General features: G+C 42.0%; 3 protein-coding genes across 15 annotated transcripts in view; 1 reads left to right on the top strand and 2 right to left on the bottom strand.

Moving 5' to 3' along the window:
- Positions 1-97: 97 nt before the first annotated feature.
- pgm3 (phosphoglucomutase 3) lies at positions 98-20,022 on the bottom strand. Of its 3 annotated transcripts, XM_089021866.1 has the most exons (17): positions 18,712-20,022; positions 18,159-18,285; positions 14,906-15,018; positions 12,058-12,154; positions 11,801-11,973; positions 5,692-5,900; positions 5,438-5,622; positions 4,145-4,212; positions 3,930-4,063; positions 3,613-3,805; positions 2,565-2,722; positions 2,412-2,495; positions 2,245-2,343; positions 1,734-1,853; positions 1,477-1,599; positions 1,208-1,381; positions 98-1,139 (listed from the first exon to the last, which is right to left on the bottom strand). In XM_089021866.1, the coding sequence occupies exons 6-17, from the start codon at positions 5,896-5,898 to the stop codon at positions 1,050-1,052; spliced, it is 1,635 nt and encodes a 544-aa protein (XP_088877992.1). In that variant the 5' UTR covers positions 5,899-5,900; positions 11,801-11,973; positions 12,058-12,154; positions 14,906-15,018; positions 18,159-18,285; positions 18,712-20,022; the 3' UTR covers positions 98-1,049. The 3 variants fall into 3 exon arrangements, with proteins under 3 accessions (XP_088877992.1, XP_088877991.1, XP_088877993.1); XM_089021865.1 differs by lacking the exons at positions 11,801-11,973; positions 12,058-12,154; positions 14,906-15,018; positions 18,159-18,285; positions 18,712-20,022 and adding an exon at positions 6,276-6,369; XM_089021867.1 differs by lacking the exons at positions 98-1,139; positions 11,801-11,973; positions 12,058-12,154; ... (1 more) ...; positions 18,159-18,285; positions 18,712-20,022 and adding an exon at positions 6,276-6,369 and having other exon boundaries at positions 1,214-1,381; positions 1,466-1,599.
- On the top strand, positions 7,049-25,964 carry LOC148883773 (clathrin coat assembly protein AP180-like). 11 transcript variants are annotated; one of them, XM_089021864.1, is made up of 24 exons: positions 7,049-7,414; positions 7,510-7,729; positions 10,055-10,197; positions 10,303-10,378; positions 11,736-11,838; positions 11,916-12,009; positions 12,072-12,183; positions 12,545-12,651; positions 12,835-12,876; positions 13,347-13,420; positions 14,511-14,523; positions 14,607-14,743; positions 14,927-15,000; positions 15,639-15,653; positions 16,089-16,256; positions 17,995-18,090; positions 18,413-18,602; positions 20,086-20,144; positions 21,255-21,341; positions 21,466-21,527; positions 22,622-22,654; positions 22,983-23,054; positions 23,138-23,245; positions 24,115-25,964. In XM_089021864.1, the coding sequence occupies exons 2-23, from the start codon at positions 7,600-7,602 to the stop codon at positions 23,222-23,224; spliced, it is 1,974 nt and encodes a 657-aa protein (XP_088877990.1). In that variant the 5' UTR covers positions 7,049-7,414; positions 7,510-7,599; the 3' UTR covers positions 23,225-23,245; positions 24,115-25,964. The 11 variants fall into 11 exon arrangements, with proteins under 11 accessions (XP_088877990.1, XP_088877979.1, XP_088877981.1 ...); XM_089021853.1 differs by lacking the exon at positions 18,413-18,602 and having other exon boundaries at positions 7,053-7,414; positions 20,073-20,144; positions 24,115-25,950; XM_089021854.1 differs by lacking the exon at positions 18,413-18,602 and having other exon boundaries at positions 7,055-7,414; positions 20,073-20,144; positions 21,270-21,341; positions 24,115-25,939.
- LOC148883774 (inactive serine protease 35-like) overlaps positions 24,828-25,975 on the bottom strand; it is a 43,776-nt gene continuing 42,628 nt past the window's right edge. The window contains exon 3 of the mRNA XM_089021872.1: positions 24,828-24,965. Coding sequence (XP_088877998.1) covers positions 24,930-24,965 — 36 coding nt within the window. The 3' untranslated portion in view covers positions 24,828-24,929. The remainder of the gene's footprint in view (positions 24,966-25,975) is intronic.

Below are 25,975 nucleotides of genomic sequence, written 5' to 3' on the forward strand. Positions count from 1 at the left end.
TTCCGCATGCCACGATTATTTCCAAAACCATTTGTTTGAAACTCTCACCTGGAACATTGCAAAATAAATGCATTCTAAATTAATCCACCGAGAAGACTTTTGTCAAATTTGAATGCTTTATTAAAAAAAACAAAAAACAAATCCAATACATTGAATAAGGTTTGACAATTTGCTATTCATCCCATCATTTCTTTGTCCAGCAATGGCCCAAGGTGATTTCAACTGCAGGGTGTAAACATTTGATCTTTGTTGTCGAACCGTGTTTTTTTTGTTTTTGTTTTTTTTAAAGCATATCTGAATTCCCGTCCTTCAAAAACAAGACATCATTTCAAAATGACAGTGCAGAAAGAGCGCAACCAAATGAATTATTTTGATACAGTGACTGGTCTGGTCCATAACACAGAAAATAAGCACAATGTTGATGATTTTCAAAAATAAAAAGGTTCAATTTAAAGAAAAGTCTACTTTCGTTGAGGAGTAAAAAGTAAAAACAGTGTTGAAAACGATGGGTTTTAAAAAATCATGATTCATTTCATCAACAACAAAAATTCAGCCAAATGTTGATTATTTTTAGAAACGCAAATGTTCAATGCAAAGAATAGTCTGCTTTCATCAAGGAGTAAACAGTGAAAACGGTATTGAAAACCATTAATTATCAAATTTTCAACAATCATGATTCATTTCATCATAAAATAATCCATTAATTGGTTCACTACTAATGTTTTGTCTGAAGCTCTGGATTAGGGTTCAGAAAGTGTTTGGTTTTTTTAATTATATGTAATCATCAATAGCACTCCGTCCTTGATATAGTGTTTGTTCAGTCGCCTTTAAAAAGTGTTCATTATGTATTTCTTTGATAAACAATATACATGATTTTCTGATTTAAAACAAACGGAAAAATAATTTCAAGTCGTTCAGTTATCGGCAATTATCCTCGTGTGTTTTAACCTATTTTCATGTTTTCATCACAGGATAGTTTCCGTCTTCAGGTACCGCATTGGTATCGCAGCAACACCAGTTCAAGTTTCTGTTGACGACTGCATTGATTTCTAATGCAAAGGCTTTGGTTCATCTCCCACTCCGCCAGCGAGGCGATACACTGCAAGGCTTACTTCGTGCGCCAGGGAGTCAGCGCTCTCCTAAAATAAATGAATAAATGCATGTTAAGCAACATCCACAAATTGAGATGCAGGCAAGCTTTCCACACCTGAGTATCCGCTTCAGCGTAAACCCGGACCACATCCTCCGTGCCGGATGGCCTCACAAAGGCACGAGCGTGTCGATACTTTGCCACAGAGGCATCGATGGCGTCCTGCAGGCCCGCCGGGCTCACCGCACGTCTCTCTGCATCGGTCGTGTCGATCACCCGGCGGTTTGCCACCTGCACGTACACACAGACGGCGCCGCGCGATCACTTGATGCTTTCATATTTACGCTTGTCGACCATCAACAATGAACTGCGTACGTTTGCCTTGCCTTGACTTTGAGTTGCCGGTTAGGCACATCGGTGTAGATGGCGTCCCATTGCTGCACAGTCATTCCCTTCAAGGCCAATATGGCTTCGATCAGCAGCATGTCAGAAATGGCGTCGCCGACCGTCTAAGGGAAATGGAATCGATTATTCTCATTTTTAATGGTTTCCTATGAGAAATTAATGTTTGGAAGACACACTTTTCGCCTTACACACACTTTCTAAGAAAGAATTAAGTTCGTAAACTGAGGTATCACTGTACCTGGTTGGTGACGTTGATGATATGCTGCAGAAGAATGGCTGCTCTCTTCCTGGTGTCATCCGTGCCGACATCCTCGGCCAGTTGCCTGATCGTGTCCTCGGCTGCACGGCTGAATAACACCTGGACATGCACACGATGTCACTGAATGTGTGATGGCAACGGATATTGCATGTTGTTTTATTATGAAAGAGGCACTAAAAAGGCTTTGAAGGCTGCTGTTTGGACCTTTTTAGGGTATGTGTGGGAGAGGTTTCATTTTCCACATTAAAAGGTGCACTAGATTATGAGATGTTATTTTAACGAATGTCCTATGTTGTCATTTTTTTCCATGCATCCGGTGCACCGCATTATAAGACGCAATCTACAATGCATCCGCTACATGGCACAACGCTGACTATTGGATGTCAGTTAAACCGGCACAGTTCACCTTAACAACAGCAAGTTATAACATTAACATTAAACACTTGCCAATGCTCTATTTTCATATTCAACTGCATATCCGATCACTTACCGTCCCGTGGCCATTAGCCTCAAAGTAAATGCCGGCGTCAAACTCCCGCGCCACATGATGGAGGTGCTTCACTCCCGTCTTTGTACATCTCACAATCACCTGAATTAACACGTGAGATCCCGTGAGTCTTTCCTTTGGGAGGGTGTAGTCCCACGTGCGCTCATCACCTTCATTGTGTCCTCCAGGTAGCGCGTGGAGCTGCCATTAGCGTAGGCCGTTTGCACTACGGCTATCTTTAAATTTAAGCTAGCCTGGGGGGAAAAAGGTTTATTAACGGATGTAAAAAAAAACATCAGAAACTGCTGATTTCCAATCCGTACCTGCGTTAGAAGCTCTTTGAGGAATGTGCTGATGAGCGTTGCTATCTTGTCTCCATCGAGGAGGTGGAAGCGGTCCTCGCCGTCAGTGTAGTAATAAACGATCCGGTCGGCGTCGCCATCAAATGAGCAGCAGCGCTCGCCGCTTTGGACCTTGATGCCTACCACGGACACCGGATGAGATATGTTTATGTCTTTGTCTTTTGATTAACATGAACTTGAAAGAAAAAAAAAGTAGGTGAAAAAAAAAAAAATTCCATTTCATTAATTAAAATGTGTAATGTCAAAGAAAGAAGCGTCAGCGTAGAGCGCCAATGCAGATGTGGAACTGTCGCAGCTTGGAATTGAAGCGGATTTAAGTGGGACAGTTTCTTTTTGTCAATGGATGCTACAGCTTTGTGTTTGCTATCAACATTTAGCTTGTAGCAGACGTGCACATTTAACCATGATATCCCTGATCCACTGGTGAAAAGGACGCTTTGATCCCCTCCTGCTTCATACAACAAGGAGGGTGCAGAAAGGGCTTAAGTTTGAATGACTGTCTTTGTGTTGTCATATTATTTTGTTATTTAGTTTTTTGTTATTGTTTTGACTTCAAGATGGCACTGCGAGAGTGGCTACCTTTACAGTTGGTCCTGTATTTTGTTTTTCTACTTCTTCCTTTCCCTTTCACAACTTCACTGCTGTGAAATGTAACTTTCTCCACTGCGAGACTAACAAAGGCTAATCCAATTCAATAAGTAATACAATGAATTCCAAGAATAAAGGAAAACCAAAAAAAGAACAATAATTCTGCCAATCAAATCGTGTGAAATCTATTTGACAACTGCACAAATTCCATACTTTGGTTTCTTCTTTGTACATTTATTCATTTACAATGTAACCATTAATTTTTAATTACTTTCGGGTTGAGTGAACGCTGGCGCGTGGGGCTGCCGCTGCACACCCACAGAAAAACTTATCCTGTGACTGTAAAGTGACCTTGAGAGTTTTGAAAGGCGCTTATAAATGAAATGCATTATTCTTATTATTATAAGGCTGCACAACCCACCTGTGGGTGGTTTTTGCTGCACTTTGACAAAGTCGGCCCCGCACTGGTGGTTGAGCTTCCCGTGACCTTCGTTGAAGAGAGAAATCTGCAGCTCTCTCTTAAGATGACATTCCATCTCTCGCAGCTTCAGCGCGCCGATGCCGTTGGCGCCGTCCACCGTCAGGTGCTTCTGGTCATCGGTACGATTGGGAGTCTAGACAAAACACACATAGATAAAAGGGGTGAGTAACTAAGTACTTGGGTATTTATTTTTTTATAATGTCTTGTTACTTTTTAATGCTGCCGTGTTTGTCATTTACTCTTTTGAACTTTCTTACATTTTTGGTAAGCTCGATAAATGCCTGGCAGAGTTTCCTGTAGTATCCTTCCACCGTGGCCTCGCCGTATTGCCCGTGCGTGTTGTAACAGCAAACCATGTAGTGAAGCTGTGGGGTGGTCACCAAGCCGTAGTCTTTTTGGAATAGACGCGCGTGAGGGGGTGAGATCTCAAACTGAAAATATAGACTAAACCGGTCGTGCGAGCGATGCCAACCTTTGGTTCGGCCTCCCAATGACGACACGCCATCTAGTACTGCTCGTGATAGCTTTTCACTGCTGCTCCTGCAAAAATAAATATTTGACAAAAGTATGTTTTTGAAACAACCAGACAATGTAGTGACACATGTAGACGGACTAATAATAGGCATATATTCTTTATCCTCACCAAATAGTGATACCTTGGTTACGAACTTACTTGGTTCCCAGAGTGTGTAAGGCGAAAAGTGTGTATCCCAACAATTCATTTCCCATAGGAAACTATTAAAATGAAAATAATCCGTTCCCAAGTCCCCATAAAACATAATTTTCTACTTTCTAATTTTGTAAGCCTTAAAACTACAGAGAATATACCTTATTTTATGTATAATAAATGTGCTATGGTATTATAATTAAATAAAGTAATATATAATAAAGTTGTTTTATTTACCTTTGTGACGGTTGATGGCTTGATGGAATGGAGTGGTCGGTTTCATCAGCAACACTTGATGAGGAACATAGCCTTCTTCTTTCACCATCTTGAGGAATGATCCCTTAGAGGTGCTTTCTCTGCAATTATTTTGCCGAGTTCCTCATTAATTGTGTTGTTTAGCTGGGTTGATAGCTGTTTGCATCAAGTGTATAGATGACTTGTGTGGGTTATTTGTGGAGCCTGATTGATGGGATATTTTAACCTTTCACTCTACACTCTGCTTTTAAATTATCAAAGTTGAAACACATCCAAAATTCACTGTTTTCTATCCATTTTCTCACCATTTCACTTTGTTTTGTTTCAAGCTCTGTCGTCTCCCTTTCGTGTGTGTGTGTATTTTCTCATGCTCTCTCTCTGTCGTCTGCCTGTCTCTTTAATGTTTGCGTTCTTGACCAATCACGTGGCTTTAACCGAAGACTGGGGGCGGGGAATAGAGGACAAAAACAGTGGCCACCATTTTCTTGTTAGAATGGGCTTGTTCGCGAACGACACATCACTCATTGTGGCAGCTCCGTGTGTATCCCTAAAAATAGTTCGGATGCCAAGGCAAAATTTTCATAAATGTAACGTTCGTAAACCGAAAATTTCGTAAGCCAAGGGGTTCGTAAACCGAGGTATCACTGTACAACTGTTTTTATTTTTCTAGAAATGCATTTTAAAAAATAGGGATTATCACCCAAAAAACTCAAGAAATTGATTCAGTTATTTTTTCCCCTATTTTTAATTTAGGTTGGGCTCTTGTGCATGTCGATGATTTCATGGCTTCCGTGTATTTTTTCTTCTTCTGTTCAACAGTTTTATCGGGTAATCTAATTGCACCTGGTGTCTTTTCCCACAAACACTAAGCCCCCCTGGCTCTTGTCAATGTCCTCTTTGTCCAGGATGTCCTCCATCACCGAAAGCAACTCCTGCTGCTCCGCATTGGCCAGCCGGGTGGCGTAGTCCTCCCAAGCGATTGCCACCATCTCACCCATGGGGTCAATCAGCTTCACTCCGTTGTCCTCCTGCGAGACCAACGAGAAGTTAGAACAGAGGTAGATTTAGAACTTTAATTGGGGTCAACCAAGGACCACCTCAGGGTTGTGGGAGGCGGTGACCATGACTCCGATGGCCGCTTTGGTTTGTTTGGATCGCAGCGCGGACAGAAGGCCCATACGGAACATGACGTGATCCAGATAGGTGGCGTTGGTCCTGAAACCAGCCGTGCCATACTGCAAAATCAAGCCAGGGGGCTTGGGATGCACGTCAGACAGTTTGGAAACTTGCTCCAAGTGGGCCATTACTGAAACAAACATCACCGAAACACCAGTCAACCAGCAGTGAAACTAATATGATACCATAGTTAACTGACATACTTTTGAAAGCACAAGTAAACTCTATTGCAATAGATTCAAAATTAGATATGAGGTATCATTTGAGTTCAACGGCAAACGACAGATGAGTTATTATTATTAGATGAGTTAAAACAAAAAGAAACGACATGTAAGAGAAAGGCAAAGTTCAAACCCCATAAACTCGCGTGAATGGCTTGATACGCCCAATTCACAAAAAGTCGCGATCTTAATTCCTACAGACCTACACGCCAATTCATCCTCACAAAATGTTCGAGTGTTTGTTAAACTTGCATTGTCGCCGAATTGATTTCGATCAGACTTACTGATGTTGTTTTCAACTTTGTCGTCATCAGCATGAATCTTAGTTTTAGCAACGTGGCTCAACTTCCGGATATGTCATGGCATTGGGGCGTGGTTTTATCTACAGCGTCGAACTGTAATAATTTATATAGACATGTATAAAATAACAATGAATTTTAAACATCAATTGTTAAGACGCAGAATTAATAATTGGGCGTGAAAAGGCTATAATTAACGAACATTTTCGAGTGAGTCGGAAGACGGCAATTTCTGAGTAAGTCACGTGACACATTGCGTCACTAAACCTGCAGTCAACACGCACCATTTTTTGCCATACATTCAAATATAGTAATAAACAAAAAAACATGTAATATAAAGAACTTGGGATGAGAAAAAACTGCACACGATAATTTAACAACGTTCTTGATTCACGCGGTGGTGCGTGCAGGGTGGGGATAACAGGAGCGCCCGAAGGCATAGTGACGTCACAGTTGAATCCCTATAGTTATTTTCTTTATCATTCAATCAAAAATATGTGAAAACGCATATAAACGTATATTTTATGTGCTTTGTCATTGGAAAATGGACGTAACAGTTATTGTAGGTGGGATAGGGTGAGTACTGTGCATGAGCACGACCATGTACGAAGGCTGCAATGTTTCGATTCAATCATGCATAATCCACGTCACGGTCGTTTGTTGGCCCTCAAATGCACACAGAAGCACACAGAAGCTTCTGGCCACACTCGTGCCTACTCCCCGCTGGAAGAAAACGTGGGCTGGTTCGTGTGTGATCCACCCGCGTCTGACTTCCTGGCGTGGGGAGGAGAATTAGATGGGTCATTCTGATTGAAGAAAATAAATAAAGATCGTAAAGAAAAGGGGTATAGGGATTTCCGTCGTGTCTTCTTTGCTCCTCCTCCTCCTCCATTTTAGTTTTTTTGCGCACACGCTTTGCGCATTCGATGCCGCAGAAAAGCGCTGCACATTTTGGACGATTGGAAAAAATAATTCAAACTGGTTTTTGGAGTGTTCATTTTAAACCATAAAAAGAAGATTGTGCGTGTTAATTGGAACGATTTGATTGAAGAGAGAGCAAAGAGCGGATTGTTACATAACCGAGTGGCTACTGAGCTGTCCACGGTGCTGAAAGGCACAACCGCGTAAGTGCAACCCCCGCAAAGGCTCTTTTCATCCCCACCAAAACCTTCGTTTGATATCATATAATTCGTCGATATATTCTGTCCTTATAACACAGAGAGAAGGTCACAGGCCCGATTGTCGTGCTGCTGGTAGTGATCCAGATTGATCGATTTTCCCCTGATTTATTCCTGACAAGAGGGTCCAAATGTCGGGTCAGACACTCACGGACCGCATCGCTGCGGCCCAGTACCAGTTGACGGGTTCGGACATGGCCAGGGCCGTGTGCAAGGCCACCACGCACGAAGTGATGGCGCCCAAGAAGAAGCACCTGGAGTGTGAGTACAAATATCGCATCCTATCCCCTCGTTTAGGCAAGCAGCCTCTATTTGCTGCATTCAGAGCTGCTGTTAGTGGTCTCGAGCAAACGTGATGATGAACCTATAAGGATGATTTGACAGGAATAATGGCCAAGGGCATAGAGTAATAAAAACGCATGTACGGCGTATCATTGTGGTCATAAAAAAAGAAAAAGGTTTCAGTGCTGCATGCAAGCAGGTGCGCTAGCAGTTAGCATGTACTGTCTGCACAGTTTCCAGAATCTGCACATCATCCAGAATTGTTGACAGTCATTGACAGAGAGACTTTTATAATAGTTAGAATTGACATGTGTGCAAGTACATTACCACAGCCATTTAAAAAAAAAAACTTAAAAATAGGTTTTGAAATATTTATATATTTTTCTCAATACTGTACATTCAACTGGATTATTTTTTTAATGAGAAAACGGAACATTTGGAGATAAAGTGGGAATTTGGAGAATTTGAATTGATAAATGTTGTCTAAAAGTTGCCTATTGCAATTCATGGAGTCAGTCAGCCAAACATATACACACATTTGTTTTTGTTTTTTTGCTCTGATCTTTCCCACCATTGGTGCTCTTGCACCTTACATTGTGATCCGCTCTCCTTGTGAATAATTCAATCATCAGCCAATGACTGTCCTACATTATTTATTTACATGGCAAAAGGCGACAATGTTAGATTGCTTTTCTTGCCTCATCTTCAAACTGACCCTTAGAATTGACAGGCTCAGACTCCATCATCATAATCATCACAACACATGATATGCGGTTAATATACTTGCAATCGCCTCAAAACCTCATTTGAACACTGGGTGACTGTTATGGGATCGATTAGATGTGGTTCACCACAAATTCTGGTTTGAGACTGTACAGTATGTCGTTGTTAGCGAGGTCTGCTACGTTATGTAGGCCAATGCGTTTCTTTGGCATTCCGGCGGCAGGAGGACGTTTGTAACCCAGATATTGCCGAAATGCCCAGTGTGTGTGTATACATAAATACATATACATACATAAATATATATATATATATATATATATATATATATATATATATATATATATATATATATATATATATATATATATATATATATATATATATTCAGTATATACTGTATATACTGCACTACTACTATGTTGAGAACACAATTTCCGCCCTTTATCTTTCGTATCATAGCCAGTGAGGTGCGTTTGCACTGACTTGATGATGCTATCTTGCTAATAAGAACTCTGCGGGATCACTTGTTGCCATGGTGACTCCGACACAGTGATTCTAATGTTATTTTTTGAGACACAGTAAAGTAGTTTCAAAATATAGACTACAAAACTGAAATGGAATCGTGATGATATACCGTTGAACCAAATTTCAGTCTTTCGGGTTTCATGTTTTTCAAAATGTTATTTTTTACATTGTAAACTGCGAGTGTGCATGCATCTTGCAGAAAAACAAGGCAGAGCGAGAAGGGGAAAATATCTTCTTCTTTTTCTCCCCCAAAAGCCTGACTTAACAGCAAGCATATGGACAGCTAAGGTTTTAGAACGCCTCATTGTAGTCGCATTGAAAAGCCTAGTGACAACCCAGTGGCATCTATTTAAGCCACTGGAGGCTCTGAGTTGACATATTCTTCCCTCTCAAACATTTAATGACGTGTATGCTGAACACAGGTGGTAGATCAAGTCACATCACGTTCATCACTTTGCTGCTGTGATGTAAATGTAAATTTCTCCACTGCGAGACTAATAAAGGCAAATCCAATCCATCAATTTCCCAGAACGACTTGTGGCCTGTTTTTTTGGTTCTCCATAGCTTGAATGGATTTATCAATGGAGTGTGCTGGCATAACGTGTTAAACTAGCCACCAGGAGAACTCACAGCTCATTCTTAGAACGAGTGGATTACCGTAAGAGTCTTTATTTAGCCCAGTCAATCCTTATCAGCGTGTTTATTATCCGTGTTTGTTTACTACAATTCAAATAACGATCATGTGAGGTAAGCGGCGGCGTACGAGTGATGAAATAGGGTTTGGTGTTAGTGCAGGGTGTTGAATATACACTTGTGGCGATGTTACATAATGGGGGGGGGGCATTGGTTGCGCTTGAACAGACTCCAGGCGGCAACTGTCAGCCATGTTGCACGCACAAGAGTGTCAACGTGAAAATATGAACGCAAAAGAAGATTAGGTGTCCCATCTGGCTTGAATGACATTATCAAATGTGATTTTGGTGATTTTAGTGAGTGGTGAATGCGTTTTGGGGAATGCCTGTAATGTATTTTCGGCCAATCCCTTTGTCTTTTCAGACCTGGTGTCGGCCACCAACACCACCAACGTGAACATCCCCCAGATGGCCGACACCCTTTTCGAGCGGGCCACCAATGCCAGCTGGGTGGTGGTCTTCAAGGCCCTCGTCACCACCCACCACATGTGCGTGCACGGCAATGAAGTATGTGCACTTTGGCGGCTAAAGCCCTTTGCATCCTTATGGTTCTTTCTGTTACATTTAAAACAAACGAAAAAAAAATATCAATAGATATAATTTTCCTTGCAGAGATTCATCCAATACTTGGCTTCCAGGACTTCATTGTTCAACCTCAGCAACTTCATTGACAAAACGGGCTCTCATGGTAAAAAGCAATTGTTGGAGCTGCATTGAAAAGCACTCGAGGCTGTCAACAAGGCGCTCTAATGTAGCCGAAGATGCAAATACTTCATTTTCTGGTGTATTGTTATATTATTACAGTAAAGTCTCGTTATATCGATATCGGATATATCGATAGTCCCGGTTATATCGATACTATTTCTATGCACGCACGGAGAAAATTACATGCAAACAGGGTCGGATATATCGATAGTCCCGGTTATATCGATATTTTTTCGGACTCCCTTGAATATCGATATAACGAGACTTTACTGTATTTGTTTTCTTCTTTTGACTTACAAAATGGTGCCGCGAGAGTGGCTGCCTTTCCAGCAGTTCATGTATTTGTTTTTCTACTTCTTCCTATCCTTTCCTCTTCCTTTAGTCACTTTGCTGCTGTGAAATGTAGATACAGTGATACCTCAGCTTATGAACATAATTGGTTCCCAGAAAGTGTGTGTAAGGCGAAAAGTGACTCTTCCAAACATTAATTTCCAATAGGAAACCATTAAAAATGAGAATTATCCGTTTCCAGGTCACCATAAAGCATAATTTTCTACTAAATAAGCCTTAAAACTACACACAATATACCTTATTTCATGTATAATAAATTTGCTAAGAAATAAACTGTACTGTATAAGAAAGTAGTTTTATTTACCTTTGTGATGGTCATTGATGTGTTGCCTCTTGATATCCGAGTGAAGTTGCCATGCTTTCTCGGCGATAATACCCTCACAAACTGTCCCATGCTAGCTGCTTTTCGTTAATCCAAATCAGCAGACGTTTTTCAACTACTATTGCCTGAGATCATTGCTTAGACAACACAGAAACACCCTTAGCCACACGTAGCAATGGTCGACTTAGCATACTGGTACTGGGACGCTAAGTCACACAAACGCACACCTCGTTCGTGTTTCTTGATGATCTCCTTCTTCTGCTCGACCGTAATTTTCTTTTGAGTCCTCTTTGGCTTAACACTAACCTGTGGTGTGGGCTTTTTTGGTCCAAAAAATCAAAAGTATCCACTCCATAATAAACCATGTCTGCACTCAGTGCACACAAAGAAAGTGGGTGTAGAAAAGTAGTCCGGCAGCCACGGTGGCGCTGTTCGGCCGTGTGGTTTGTTGTTCTTCCACCGAAAACTAGTCCGCCAGCCATTGCGGCGCTCCGTGTCTTTCCCAAAAAGTAGTTAGTATGCCAAGATTATATTCTTACGAATATAATGTCCGTAAAGCGAAATTTCATCAGCTAAAGCTTTCGTAAGCCTAGGTATCACTGTATTTCTAAAATGACTGTCAAAAATATAATTCCAGCATTGCTCTAAAGTCGCTTATCTTTTGAAGGCTACGACATGTCGACATTTATCAGACGATACGGCCGCTATTTGAACGAGAAAGCTTTCGCCTACCGCCAGATGGCTTTCGACTTCACTCGGGTCAAGAAAGGGTGCGCCGCCGCCGCCGCACTACCGCCTCCATCATGGCGACATTCTCTCCTAACTTGAAGTGTGCTTTGCCAACCAGGGCCGAAGGCGTGATGAGGACCATGACCACAGAGAAGCTCTTGAAGGGGATGCCCGTCCTGCAGACGCAGATCGACACACTTTTGGAGTTTGACGTAAGTCTTATCACGGTTAATAATGGATGAACGGATAAAATGTCTTACCTGGTGGCTTGCAGGTTCATCCCAAGGAGTTGAACAACGGCATCATCAACGCGGCGTTCTTGCTGCTCTTTAAGGATTTGGTCAAGCTCTTTGCATCCTACAATGACGGCATCATCAACATGTTAGGTCAGTTGGGGTGGCGCCTCAAAAGCAGAAGCGGGGCAAAACTTTATGTGCTGATGGTCAGGTTATATGGAGATGAGATACAAATGAAAAACTTGTGCATGTAAAATAGATAAAATAGTTAATTTTTATACTAAAATTATTCATTTGATCAGATTTTACTTCAGAAAATAAATTTGAGAATGCATAAAGCAATTACATAAAAATAATTGTGTTATTTTCAATGATTAAATAAATTCAGCCAAATAATTTACATCTTAAATAACTATAATACATTAAAAAAAGTAACCCAATATACATTTTAAAAGCATTATTTTTCTTTCTAAAATGTTCAAAAACAAATTCATGTTTATTTTTAATGCAGAGAAATATTTCAAGATGAAAAAGAGTGACTGCAAAGAAGCGTTGGAGATCTACAAGAGGTTCCTGACCCGGGTGACAAAGATCGGGGAGTTTATGAAGTTAGCGGAGGTATTTGCAAACACGCCATGGACAGGCTTATTTGCGTCACATGTAGTATGAAGATACCGGAATATATTCTTTATTCTCGGCGAAAAATGATTCATTCCAGTAATTTACTGGGGTTCACTAGATTGTGATGATTGATTTGGGAATAAATCAGAAGTTTTACAGTCTAACCTTTTCTCTCTTCAGACCGTCGGAGTTGACAAAAACGACATCCCCGATATCAACTACGTGAGTCACTGCGAACGACGCACGCACACACACATACACGGCACATGTCACCCAACACCGTAACCCCCCAACTCCACCCCAAGTGTCTCCACCCCGGCGTGGTGGTGGACCTGGCAGACTTGGATGACGACTGTCCGTTTAAACCTCTGGAGGAGGTGGAAGAGACGGTAACCATAGCAACAGCCGAGTGCCTGCTTGCAGGATGGAGTGTCAGCATGATGCGCCGAATCCCATTTGACACACGCGCTAGACATACGCTTTTGAGTTGCGTGCTAACAACTCCACATTTGACTCTACATTATTCGTGGTTCTTAATCATATGATGTTGACAGGGTTGGATTCATTCTCTTAAATATCCTCTGAAGTATCAAGTCTCAAGTATCACATGCATGAAAAGTTCATTGATTAACTTATGATTCTTTTTTTTTTAATTAACACGTTAGTGATTGCTGTTATTATGTATGTGTCAGGCTCCCAGCAGTATCCTGGAGTCTTTGGAAACACACATGAATGGCCTGGAGGACGTAAAGGGTGGCAAAAAGGGGTAAATAAAGTCATTCGTTTTTAATTATTTAAAAAATAATGATTTTTAGTGAGGGGGCATGTCAAATTCAGAGAATCTTTGCATTAAAAATTGTTTACACAGTGGTGATTACGATAAAAATACTTTTTGATGACATAAGTTGTGATAAAAGTAGGATGACATTTTTTAAACAACCTGCATTTAATCACATAAATAGTCGACATTTTCAACCCTAACCATCCCAAAAAACAAACAAAATTGCTACCAATGAATGAACCACGATTGGTTGGTTTTAAATTGTGACTTTTAGCTCGGTGGTGTATTTCGAGAATTAATTTCATTTAACCCTTCCTGTCTTTTATCCCTCTTTTTTCATTCATTTGGGATCACCAGTGAAGGGTGAGCATAAAACTGTGTGTTGTTGGGTTTGGGCTACAAAGCTCTTGGAATGTTGCACTGTTTTGTGTTTCTCCTGTTCATGAATAACATCCAAGCCAGATAATCTGGCATGCTGTTCACATGAGAACAAATCCAGTGGGAATAGATTTCGAGTTTAGTACCCTTTAGGTCATTTAGCGAGTGTGCGCGTGTTACACATGCTAACTGAGACTGCATCGACTTATGCGGACTTAAATTATGAATCATAATGCAATGCGGTCTGGCAAGAAATCTGTTGAAAATCATCCGAATATTTTCTTTTCAATGCACTACATTGACACAAAGAAAGGGGAGTGTCAATTTGTCGATTGAAGAATTGAAAATGTAGTTAGAATCAGCATTCGTATGAATTATTGGAGACATCATTGAATTATATGTAAAATGACAACATCCCCCTGAATTCTTATGATACTAGGCCGCATCCTATGAAGAGGTTTCTTCCCAGGATTTATCCTTATCTATTTGAGCACAAAAACATAATAATCATTGACACAGCGACACAAAATATGTACAATGTTACGTGTTGCATTTAGTTGGAACCCTTCATATGATCATATGATGCACTCACATTGTTTTTTTAAACAGTCATCCCATATCTTCTGCAATTGTTTTTTTTTTCACCGCCTCATGTCGTTCAATGACATTTCTCCCCCTTTTCATTCAATTCTTTCAGGTCTCCAACTAAGGTAAGCGTCACATATCGACTGGTTTCTCTTTTTGCTTCCGCCTGGTCATCTGATCGCAAAGTGTGATTATCCACCCTTTGCAGGGTTCACCCACAAACAACGTGTCGCCAACTTCAACCCCGGCCAAATCCTCCAACGCCGTCCCCGCACTGCAGCCCCCGCCCGGGGAGAGTGCGGCAGTCGCTGCTGCCGCTCCTGCTGCAGCCGAACCGGCAGAAGAGTACGTACCGGCTTCATTGCAATTCATAATTTGCGTCATTGCTCTCGGATTATATGATTTTTTTTTTTTTTTGGGGGGGGGAACGTTTTTGTTGCATCACTTATTATGAAGGCATGTTTCCAAGCGTACCCCTAAAAAATTGCTGAAAGGTCAACATCATACCGGATTCTACTTTTTATTCAGGTCCTTGTTGGACCTGGATCCTCTGTCCTCCTCCGGACCCCCGGCAGCCTCTGCTGGCCCCACGTCTTGGGGAGGTAAGACCCCCAAGTGGGCTGCAAAACAAACAAGCAGACAAATGAATGAATAAATAAATAAATTAATAAATAAATGCACACGTAAATAGTAAATAAATACACAAGTGCATGAATAAATAGTAAATACATAAACACACAAGTGCATAAATGAATAAAAAGAATAAATACACACACACACACACACACACACACACACACGAGTGTAAAAATAAATATGAACACATAAATAAAAAAATATACAAACAAAATTAAATAAATACGCAAGTGCACAAATAACTAAATAAATAGTAAATAAATAAATACACAAGTGCATAAATAAATAAATACATAAATTAAAAAAATAAAAAATAAATAAACACATGAATAAATACATAAACACACAAACAAATGGTAAATAAATACACAGGTGCATAAATAAATAGTAAATAAATACACAAGTGAACAAATAAATAAATACACATGTGCATAAATAAATAAACAAGTCCGTGAATAATAAATAAACCAAAAAAAAAACAAAAAAACAAATAATCACAAACAAACAAATACATAAATAAATAAATCAAACAGAGATTTGATTTTAAAGGAAGCGAAGTAATAGATTGGATGACAAACAATATTTTGTGTTGCTCTTTTCGCAGACCTTCTTGGATCGGGTGAGTGATTTTCCCTTGACTTTGATTATGACAGTACATTGGACCATTGTGCCCGAAAATACTACATTTTTGTCTATATGTTCACTTTAAATGTTCGGACTGTGTTTGGGTGTTTTCTGGTTCTTGTTCGACTCTCGATGTGCGTTGCTGACCTTCTTGTTTATCCCCCCCTAAAATCTCTCTTAGTCTCAGTGGTCTTCTTGTGTCTCTCTTTTTTTCTCTCTTTTCCCTTTCCCTCCACGTCCTCCATTGTCTGAATTTCGTTCACAACAACGGGGGCCAATTGATATTTGGAATTTTGCTTTGTTTAATTGGGCTTCATTTTCATTTTTTGACCCTTTGAACGTGGGTTGGGCTACGTTATTTGGGGATTTGGGGGGGTCCGCCAAACCCCTGCACCCTTACCCCGTACAACCCCTTCACCCCTTTCCTCAGAAATGGGCGATTCGTTGCTAGCCGAACCCACCGTGGCAGCGGAGGCCGCCGCCCCCTCCCCTGCCGCCGCCACCCCCGCGGCACCAGAAGCTGGAGTCCCCCTAGCTCCTCCCACTAGCACAGCGTCCGCCACCTCCCCCGGCGCCGCCAATATGGATCTGTTAGGAGGTTAGTGGGCTCCCCAAGGAGTGGGGTTGTCCACCTCACATCCTCTCTGGGAAGCTCAAACCCCCACCAGAAGCTGCCTGATGATGTGATGCCACACTTAGCTGCATGTTTAAATTACAGCTACGCTCCGAGTGTCAAACAGGCTGTAATCTAAAATTCGTAGCGACGTGAGCTTTGCTAACACAGTGGAACCACTCAGGTTGGAGATGATCTGTCCCCGGATGCTACTTCCTTCATACAAACACACACACACACACACACACACACACACACACACACACACACACACACACACACACACACACACACACACACACACACAAAAGAGTGAAAAAAAATACTCACAGTTAAAGGACAACCGATGTCACTTTTTTGTTTCCTCACTGACATCAGAAAAACGTTTTATAGCATCTAAAATACCCAAAACATGTAGTATGATATTTTTAGTCAAATGCAAAACCCCAATAAAAATGACTTAGTGTCTAGAAAGTACTTCAATTTGAAACCGGAAGTGGCCAGTTTCAGAAGGTCCCGCCCCCATGTTCGTGGTGTCACGGCAAGACGTCTTGCCTTGCTCGAGAATCAAAACAATGGCTTCAGATTCGGAGAATATGCTTTCTTGTTACTCATCCAGTTATGAATGATTCAAATAGTTCTGAAGAAGAAAGCATACATGTTTGCAATCGATCAAAGAATTTATTCCGTGTCATTTTGAGGCATCAGGGGTGGGAAATGTCGCACCCAAAAAAAGGCAGAAAATGGCGACAAAAGCCGTGTAAGGAATTAATCAGCCCGTTTCCACAGGCTGATTAATTCCTTACATGGAGCTTTGATGCCCTCTTCTGCCTCTTTTTGGTGCAACATGAAGTTTTCAGACCAAACAAGTACAGCAAAAGGCATTGACGTGATGGAAGGACTGCTACAATGTGTCCTTTTTTCGGTCAGGGGCGTTCCCTCAGTTATGTAGGGTGAGGACTCGTCACCAACTCAAAAACAAGACTTCCGGAATATTCAGCGCGAGTCTTAAAACGTAAGATATAGCTATATGCGGTAGAATATTTGTAGAATACGCTCATTAGAAGTCATTTGAAGCCATTTTACAAATTGTGGACACAACTTGTCCGGAGACGTCGGTTGTCCTGTAAGTCTGAGGGTAATGTCAGTTAGATGGTGGCTAAATGGCACCCGAGCCACTTCGGGGAGGCGGTGTTTTTCAACTTGGGGCAGTTCCACTCTATTTCCAAATGCAACAAGACAAGCAATCAATCCATGGCAACGCTTTGATGTTTAAACAGCCTGACACAATCGGCTTCCGGAAAGCCATTTGAGGATTTATTCCATCTTGAAAGGTCCGCGGACGATTATGCTCTTTGTCCTCACTTAGATGACATTGCCACATCTGGCTTTCGTCATTGGGAAGCGCGGGGACAAAGAGCATATTTGTCTTGAGGTGGATCTCCAAGGATATGGAACAAACGTTCAAATGACTTTTCATTGACACTTCAGTTTGATCGACTCGCTTTTCTCCGCGTTTGGGAAAAGCTCACCCTGTCTATCAAACGCTTGCCCCGTGGCATCACCGCAGTCGTACCACCTTCGTCTGTGCACCCATTCGTCCGTCCATCTTTGCGTCTCAGACTGGAATTCTGTGCTATCTTTCATTCAGTATCTCATTTTATTTTCCTTTTTTTCCTCACTCCCTATTCTGGACGCCTTCTTCCTGTCCTGTCTACCTCAGATGCCTTCGCCACACCTGCCGCCCCCGCCGAGGCCTCTGCCACGGTGGCTGAGGGCGGAGTCGCCGCAGCGCCCGCCGCGCCGGGCGCCGGAGCTGGTGGGTGACTCATTATCTGAATTTTTGGAAGGCGACGGACATATTTGTCAGAATAAAATTGCACTAACCTGCGTTGGGAAGATGAGAGAAAGAAGATCCAGGCGAATAATTGAAGTAGGTCAAGGTGTAATGTTAAAATGTCCAATTTTCTTGAATGCAGCATTCCTCGATCCTCCAAATCACCTTTCATTACCACTGCAAAATCACATTTTTAATTTAATTTTTTCAACTTCTAACATCACTTCCTCCACTTCTAACATCACTTCCTCCACATGCCCCCCCCCCCATATCCCCCCTACCCTCCCCCATCACTTCTCACAAGACCCCTTCGCTCTTTCGGATGGGAGCACAGCATCCTTGGGTCTAGACTTTCTTGGTGTGGAAAAGTCATGTTTTAGCTCGGCGGTGGCCCCCACCTCCCCGTCATCTGTCTCCACTTCCGCATCCAGCCCTGCCGTCACCACGGCAACCGTTGCTCCCAACGCCCACCCCCCGGCCGACCTTTTTAGTGGTAAAACCGAAACTCTGTTAACGTTATCAAAAGTCAAATTAGAAGGTAGGGTTGCCAGATTTAGCACTGCCCGAATCACTTCACATTGAATGCAACGATGCTCTACTTGCCTGCTGTCACGATTAAGCATTTGGGCCGTGTTTGTAGCCTTCTTTGCACCGACGTCAAATACCCAAGCAGAGGCCACGCCCACAGTTGACTTGTTCACAGCAGGTACCCCCCCCCTCCTTTGGCGTGATCTCACTTCCTGCTTTGACGTATCACGCGGTGGCCTTGAACAGGAAAAAAAAAGTTTTCTACTTGAGCATGTTGTGCATGTTTGGTAAATCTTGCGTTTCCTCAAATGAGGAGGGCAGTTGGAGCGGCCCACGATTTGAGGAAACATGCAACTTGTGTGCATCAAGATTGTTTATATCCTGTTAAATATCATTCCATTAATCCTTCCCTAACCCCCCCACCTCCATCCTAGCGGATTTATTCGACTCCTCAGCCATCTCACCTGTCCATTGTTCCGCACCCTCACCCAAAATTGACAGCAGAGACATCATGAGCCTATTTTGTGGTGGGTAGCCTCACATGGTGAATGTGACAAACGTGTTATAATTACAGTGATACTTTGGCTTACGAACTTAATTGGTTCCCAGAAAGTGTGTGTAAGGTGAAAAGTGTGTATTCCAAACATTAATTTCCCATAGGAAACATTAAAATGAGAATAAAACATATTTTTCAACTATATAAACCTTAAAATGACACACAATATACCTTCATTTATGTATAATAAATGTGCTATGGTATTGTAATTAAAGAAATAAACTACTATACAATAAAGTAATTTTATTTACCTTTGTGATGGTCGTTGATGGCTTGATGGAATGGATAGCTTTTTGCATAAAGTGTCTCAAGAAGCTCTGCGTTGTACATCTTAGAAGTTGTGATATTGCAACAGCAACAGATGCAGACAGACACACTAGAAACTTCATCAATAGCTGGTTCCCTTGTTTGTATGTTCTCTTAAAATTGTGCAGATCGTTTGTGCGGGTTGTTTGTGGAGATATTGTGGATATTTTAACCTTGCAGTCTACACTCTGCCTTTGAACTATCAAAATAGTTGAAACGAAAAACAGTTGCCAACATTATATTCTCGCAAATTTAACATTCGTAAGGCGAAAAGTTCGTTAGCTAAAGTGTTCGGAAGCCGAGATCTCACTGTATTATTATTATTTTTTTCCTAATACATCATCCCCTGACTATATCTCAGAATTTTTGGTGAAACCAGCGCTCGGGAGTTTTTCTTAACAAATACAAAATCAGCAAAAATATACAAGTGATTTTGAATGTATGACATCATTTACCTTGTCTAACTCTCCCCCTGTTTTGGCATTAGCAGCGTGAGGCTCCCAGGTTGACTGTATCTTCTTCTTCCTTAACGCTGCGATGGATTTTGCGCACATCCTTTCGGTGGACCCAACAGAGTCCACTGGAACCGGGGGAGGAGATACCGCGGCGGCCCCTGCCGCCACCCCCGGAGCAGAACTCATCTCAGGTAAAAGTAGACTAATTTGATTCTTAGTCTTAACTCATTCACTGACATTCCTGAATTTATTCGGGAATTGAAAATATGTCGTGCAAAGTCATTCCCGAATTTGTTCTGGGTTAGGTTTTTCTTTTTTTCCGATGAAGCGCTGATCAGACCTCTAGCAATGTTTTTTTCCCTTCCACAAGCAGCATTTGCCTTTTGTACACCTGCCCCCATTTCAAGCTTAGATAACTCCAAACTAATGTAATTTAGGAATTAACTCTTTTTTTCTAACGAAAGAGAAGAGTGTAAGGTTTCTTACGCTGCAGTGAATCTTTATGTAGTCCTAAAACTCAGTATTCTGTGTTCCTGGAATTTGAGTGACCATGAAAAAACCCTGGCACTAGAGTGGACCCATTTTTGCACATCATCTGGCAGTAAATGAGTTGAAAGTGTCAAAATTGGTAATGGAGAAAAATTAAACAGGAGCCAAACAGCAAAATGTGACAATTTGTGCAGCTCTAAGTCCCCCCTCCCCCCTTAATCAGTTCTGTTGTTTTGAACTTTGCTATATTTGTGTTTTTCTTACTTTTAACGCTTCCTCGCTGGCTCTCATTTTTTTTTAATTCTCTTCCCCCGCTTGGTCTCTCCCGCTTGTGGCTCTTGGGCTGGCTCATTGTTTGCTTCCTTCGTTTTGACTCGGTAAGTCCCCCCCTCCCCCTCATCCCCACTTTGCTTCTTTTGACGTTTAGCGGTGCAAGTACTGGATTGCAGTGCCTGAGCGCCGCGCTAGCCTCTCCGCTGTGCACAAACGAACAGAAAATGACAATGGACAGACATAATATGACATGAACATGGATGCATACATTTTACACACGGACATTTAAATTATGACACACATAAAATTACACGTACACAAACAGAATATTAGTGGTCCTCTTACATGTTCAAGTGTGGATGTTACACATCATCTAATTTGTTAAGAAGGTAAATGTAGTTTTCGTCGTCATGGCAACAGTGGAACCGTATTGCGCTGTAGTAAGCTTGCCAAACCGCCTAATGTCTCCCCCTGTCTTAAACTTCCCCTCTGCGATCCTCCCTCCAATGCCAACTCCTTCCTCCCCCTACCCCTCATAGCACTTGGTGGCTTAGGAGATGTAATGAAACCCACCCTGACCCCCCAGGCGGGCGATGTTGACACCTCCGTGGCTAACATGACGAGTAGTAAGTCGTCCTTTTTGAGTTATAGCAACTTTATAAGTCAATGTTTTGGTGTGTTAAAGAAAAAAAATAATATTTTGCACTAAGTACCGGATTGTGTCTCTCATTTTTCCCCCTGCTGAGTAAGATCTGACGATGGGATCCCCAGCGGCCCCTCAGGTAGCTCCCCCCAGCTGGGGTGCCCCCATGGTAAATGTTGTCTGTGTCTTACGTGTGAGCATGGAGCGGATCCGCATGGTAGGACAGAGTCGCCTATTGCGTTTCGTTTGAATTTGCATCTCATTGTGGAAGATGGTGGAGTACATCCATGATGGAATATCAAAACAGTAATGGGGGTGTGGGACACACATAAGTAGGTCTACAAGTGTGCTCAATTGTCCTATATATGAAGGCAAAGAGTAGACTTGTACTTGGACGTCTGTGTAGGCTCTCAGTCGTACAGGAGTGGTCCACTGATGAAAAGGTTTCTTTAGCCGTCATCTGTACTTCTTTGAAGGTGTCGGATGTTTCGCTCCTCATCCAAAGAGCTTTGTCAGCGAACTTAAGTTGTGCTGGTAACGCAGGGTCCTATATATATATACTGTATCCCTAATGGACAGAGGTAGCAGTGCCAGACCTTAGCAGTAGACTACTCCCTGAAGCCAACCTGATTACTTCTTTTTTGTTCTGTCTGATTACCTCTAATGTACTATGCCTGGCTCTGATTGCCCCATTAGCTCTGGCATCATGCTATTGAGGCTCTGATTGCCCCATTAGCTCTGGTATCATGTGAATTGGGTGATAGCAAAGCTAATGGGGCAATCCGAGCCAGGCATAGGACATTATAAGTAATCAGACAGGACAAAAGAAGTAATCAGATTAGGTTCAGAGAGTCGTCTACTGCTCCCCCAACCCATCAGAGAAGAGGACTGGCACTGCCACCCTTGTACAGTTCGCTGATGAAGCTCTTCGGATGAGGAGCGAAACGTCCGACACCTTCTAAGAAGTCCAGATGACGGCTGAAGAAACCTTTTTATCGATTTCATCATTGTACTTGGACCTTAAAACGGATATCAAGGTGATGGGGAAAAAAATGCTAAAATAGTACACCACCCCGACCCCCCGGCTCACTAGCATGCTGGCAAGGTAACGCTTGGATTGCTAACGCGTGTAAAGCACCCGTTGTTATGGTTTAGATGTGTGTTGTGTGTCGTTTTTCGTTGCTGTGCGTCTTTCATTGTTGTTGTCTTACATGAAAGTGACCCCCGACTCCGCCTCCTCTCCCTCCCCCTTGACACCTTTAGCCATTTATGGGGACTCACCCAGGCTACCGAATGGTAAGAGCACCAGTCCAGTCCAGCAATGCCGCCCTCCCTCCTCAAATCAATAAATAAATGGCGGACATTATTGTAAATGTGTCAGATGCCGATTACCCTCAACCCCCCCTTTTTTTTTTGTGTCACACGCAGTCAGGCTATGTTTGGAATCACTCACAAGCTACGATATTCCCCATTTTGTAATGCTGTTTGAATATATGGCCAAATATGGTTTCCAAAAATGCCCACAAAGCAACTAAGACCAAGTGAAGGATTCTGAAGACAGCCTCGGTTTCAATGTCACAATCGTGTCTTAGCGTGTCCTGTTCTGTGTGTCTCATTGAAAAAGCCTGGGGCACCGGGTGTTGGAGCTCCCATGATGCCTTTGCTTAGGCCGGGCTTCCCCGCCACCGGCGCCCCGGTAACCTAGCTCCCAAGATTTGGCCACAAAGAGTACATTTGTCAGCATTGTTAAATCTGAGGGGTCGGGGGGGTTGTGCGCAGATGTCCCCTGGAATGACTCAGAGCCCCAGAAAGCCTCCCCCACCGAGGAACGCTCTGGATGACCTGAACATCAAGGACTTCATGTAGGCAACGGCAACCTTCAAAAAGGTACATTGGCATTCGCTTTTAGGATCTTAACTCATTCTCTGCCGGACGATGTAGTAAAATGTGTCCATTCCAGTGCCAGGGTTTTTGTCATTGTCACTCGAAATCCAGGACCCACAGAATATTGAGTTAATATTTTGAAAACTTAGACCACAGGCATCAAAGTTAAGGCCCAGGGGCCAAATCTGGCCCGCCACATCATTTTGTTCGGCCCACGAAAGCAAATCAAATTGCATGATGCTTGCTAAACTCCAAAACAAAATTTCAAATTATCCCATGTGAACCACAATAACACTCATTATTTTTTACTTCAAATTAGAAAACGAGTTTTTCATTATTTTGTTGTGCGCTTTATATGTAAAATGTGGAGGGGATGAACATTCTATTGGCTTCCCCAAATTTATAACGGCCCTCTAGAGGAAACCTTAATTACAATGTGGCCCATGGATAAAATTCACGTTGACATCCTTGTCTCTTCTTTTTTGACTCTCTTCTTTCATCACAAAAAATAGTTAATTCCTAAATTAAATTGGTCTGGAGTTATATGAGCTAGAAATGAGTGTGGCTGTCCAAAATACAATGCAATATTGGTTTATATAGCGCTTTAACAACAACTGAAGCTGGAACAAAGCGCTAACATGGAAAAAAAGGGACGTTCCCCTTGTGGAAAAGAATAAAAAAATCATTGCCAGACGTCTGGCCAGTGCTTTATTGGCACCCAAAACCTGAAAAAAATCCGGGAATGTTGCTCTACGTCATATTTTCAAGTCCCGAATATATTCGGGAATGGCAGTGAATGAGTTAAATGCCTCTTAAATATTTGCAAACCGTTTTTTTAGTAATAATAATACATTTTAACCATGTCCATATAGGTGGTATCGTGTGTCGCTCTGGATGTCTGGACTTCCCCACTGCCGCCCTTCAGCAATGCTCTCTGACCATCAGATACCCTCCTCCTAGCCCCCACCAGAGTTTGCAACCCCTCGGGAACACCCCCCCCCCCCTTTCGCTCCACCTCCTAGCCCATATTGTACTGTTGTAGCACAACTGTGAATGTGAACCCTAGATTACAGGACACCGTTTTCCGTGCGAGTGTGTTTGTGCCTGCGTGCGTGGGCGTATCAGTGTTAAACTTAATATATTACGGCTGGATGGATAAAACAATGAATGCTTATTTCAAATTATTCTGGACAAAGGTGACTTGAATGGAGTGCATCTGGCAGATAAGGACTGTGTTCTTCATTGTGGATTGTGTTTCGGTGTGTGTAACTTCCGTGCCCCCTACCCCTTATCCCACTTCTTTATCATCCCAACTAATACTGAGAGAACTCCTTGTCATCCCAGCTAATACTGAGCGATGAGTGTGAGATGGTTTTACCTTCAGTCCGTCAAGCTCTGCCCCTCACGCTTCCCATTTGGTCATGAAAAAAAGCAAATATGTCATTATCAATGCTTTACTTTTAACTTTTGTGATCTCTGGAAATTGGATCGAAACACGCATCAAATTAACATTTGCATTTTGGACTACTTTGATTAATAGATTCAATTTATTTTCTTTATTTTGGGATAAAATACCATATACATATATATATTTTTTGGTGACACATCTTAGGGGGAAAGCACGAAAAAAAAAAATACATACTTGTCGGTTTTGTAAAAGCAGTATTGATTTCCATAACATCGCTGGCTATTTGACGTGGCACCCTCTGCTGGTGTGGAGTGCCTAAGGAATGACAAAAAAAAAAGTTGCTAGCATTTTTGCATGCGATTAAATTGACTGACTTCAATACTTTTGCTCACCGGGAAGACCCGCCTGTAAAGCACTCACGTATACGCTGGATGTTCTCTGTGTTGTTTATTTCCAAAAAAAGTGACTGTATCTTAATCCATTGTGGCAATTACATGTTGAAAGAAAAATCAAATAAAGGCGGCAATGACGTTTACATACCAGAAAATGCGGAGAAGATGTTTGTTCACTATTTCTATGAAGGCTGCGGTTGATGGAGTACGATTTTCAACTCAATCACAGCCAGACGGGCAAAAATGTGTCCACTCCTATGCCAGGGTTTTTGTCATTTTCGCTCAAATTCCAGGACCCACAGAATATTGAGTTTATGGACTACATAAACATTCAATGCAGCATAACAAACTTTAATTCCTAAACTATATGGAGTAATATGAGGTTCAAGTGGGGCAGATGTACAAAAGGCAAATGCTGCCCCTCGTAGAAGGGAAAAACATTGCCAGAGGTCTGACCAGCGCTTTTTCTGCAGCAAGTGGATTTTCGCTCTTTAAAATGTGCCGGATACTCAATTATTTATTGGCACGGTCAGTGTAACCCGTTTTCATGTAGACTTGAGCCACTAAGAACGATAACGGGCTCAATACTTTTGCAGGAAACTTCCCGACTGCAGGATTTATGTCTCGCTGACCATCACCAGTTTATCCTCAGATTTACCTGCACCCCAAAACCATAGAGAAACTGTTAACGCCCCACTGCTCCCTGTCACAATTATAAAGCCACCGATAACCAGAGCATATCCGAAATGAGGATGAATTTGAAGAGTGTATACAAAGTTTAAGACAAGACAGCGATTTCAAACTGTTTTTAAGCAGATGGATTAACTTGACAACCATGGAAACAAATACTAACTGTTAACTGTGGAAGCAGAATTTGTGGCCTAAAACGGACAAAAGAAAGTACAGCAATCCCCCGTTTATCACGAATAAATC

Source organism: Hippocampus bargibanti, linkage group LG19, assembly GCF_051943395.1.
Source record: "Hippocampus bargibanti isolate YZ-2025 linkage group LG19, ASM5194339v1, whole genome shotgun sequence".
In the NCBI taxonomy this organism is placed as follows: Eukaryota; Metazoa; Chordata; class Actinopteri; order Syngnathiformes; family Syngnathidae; genus Hippocampus; species Hippocampus bargibanti.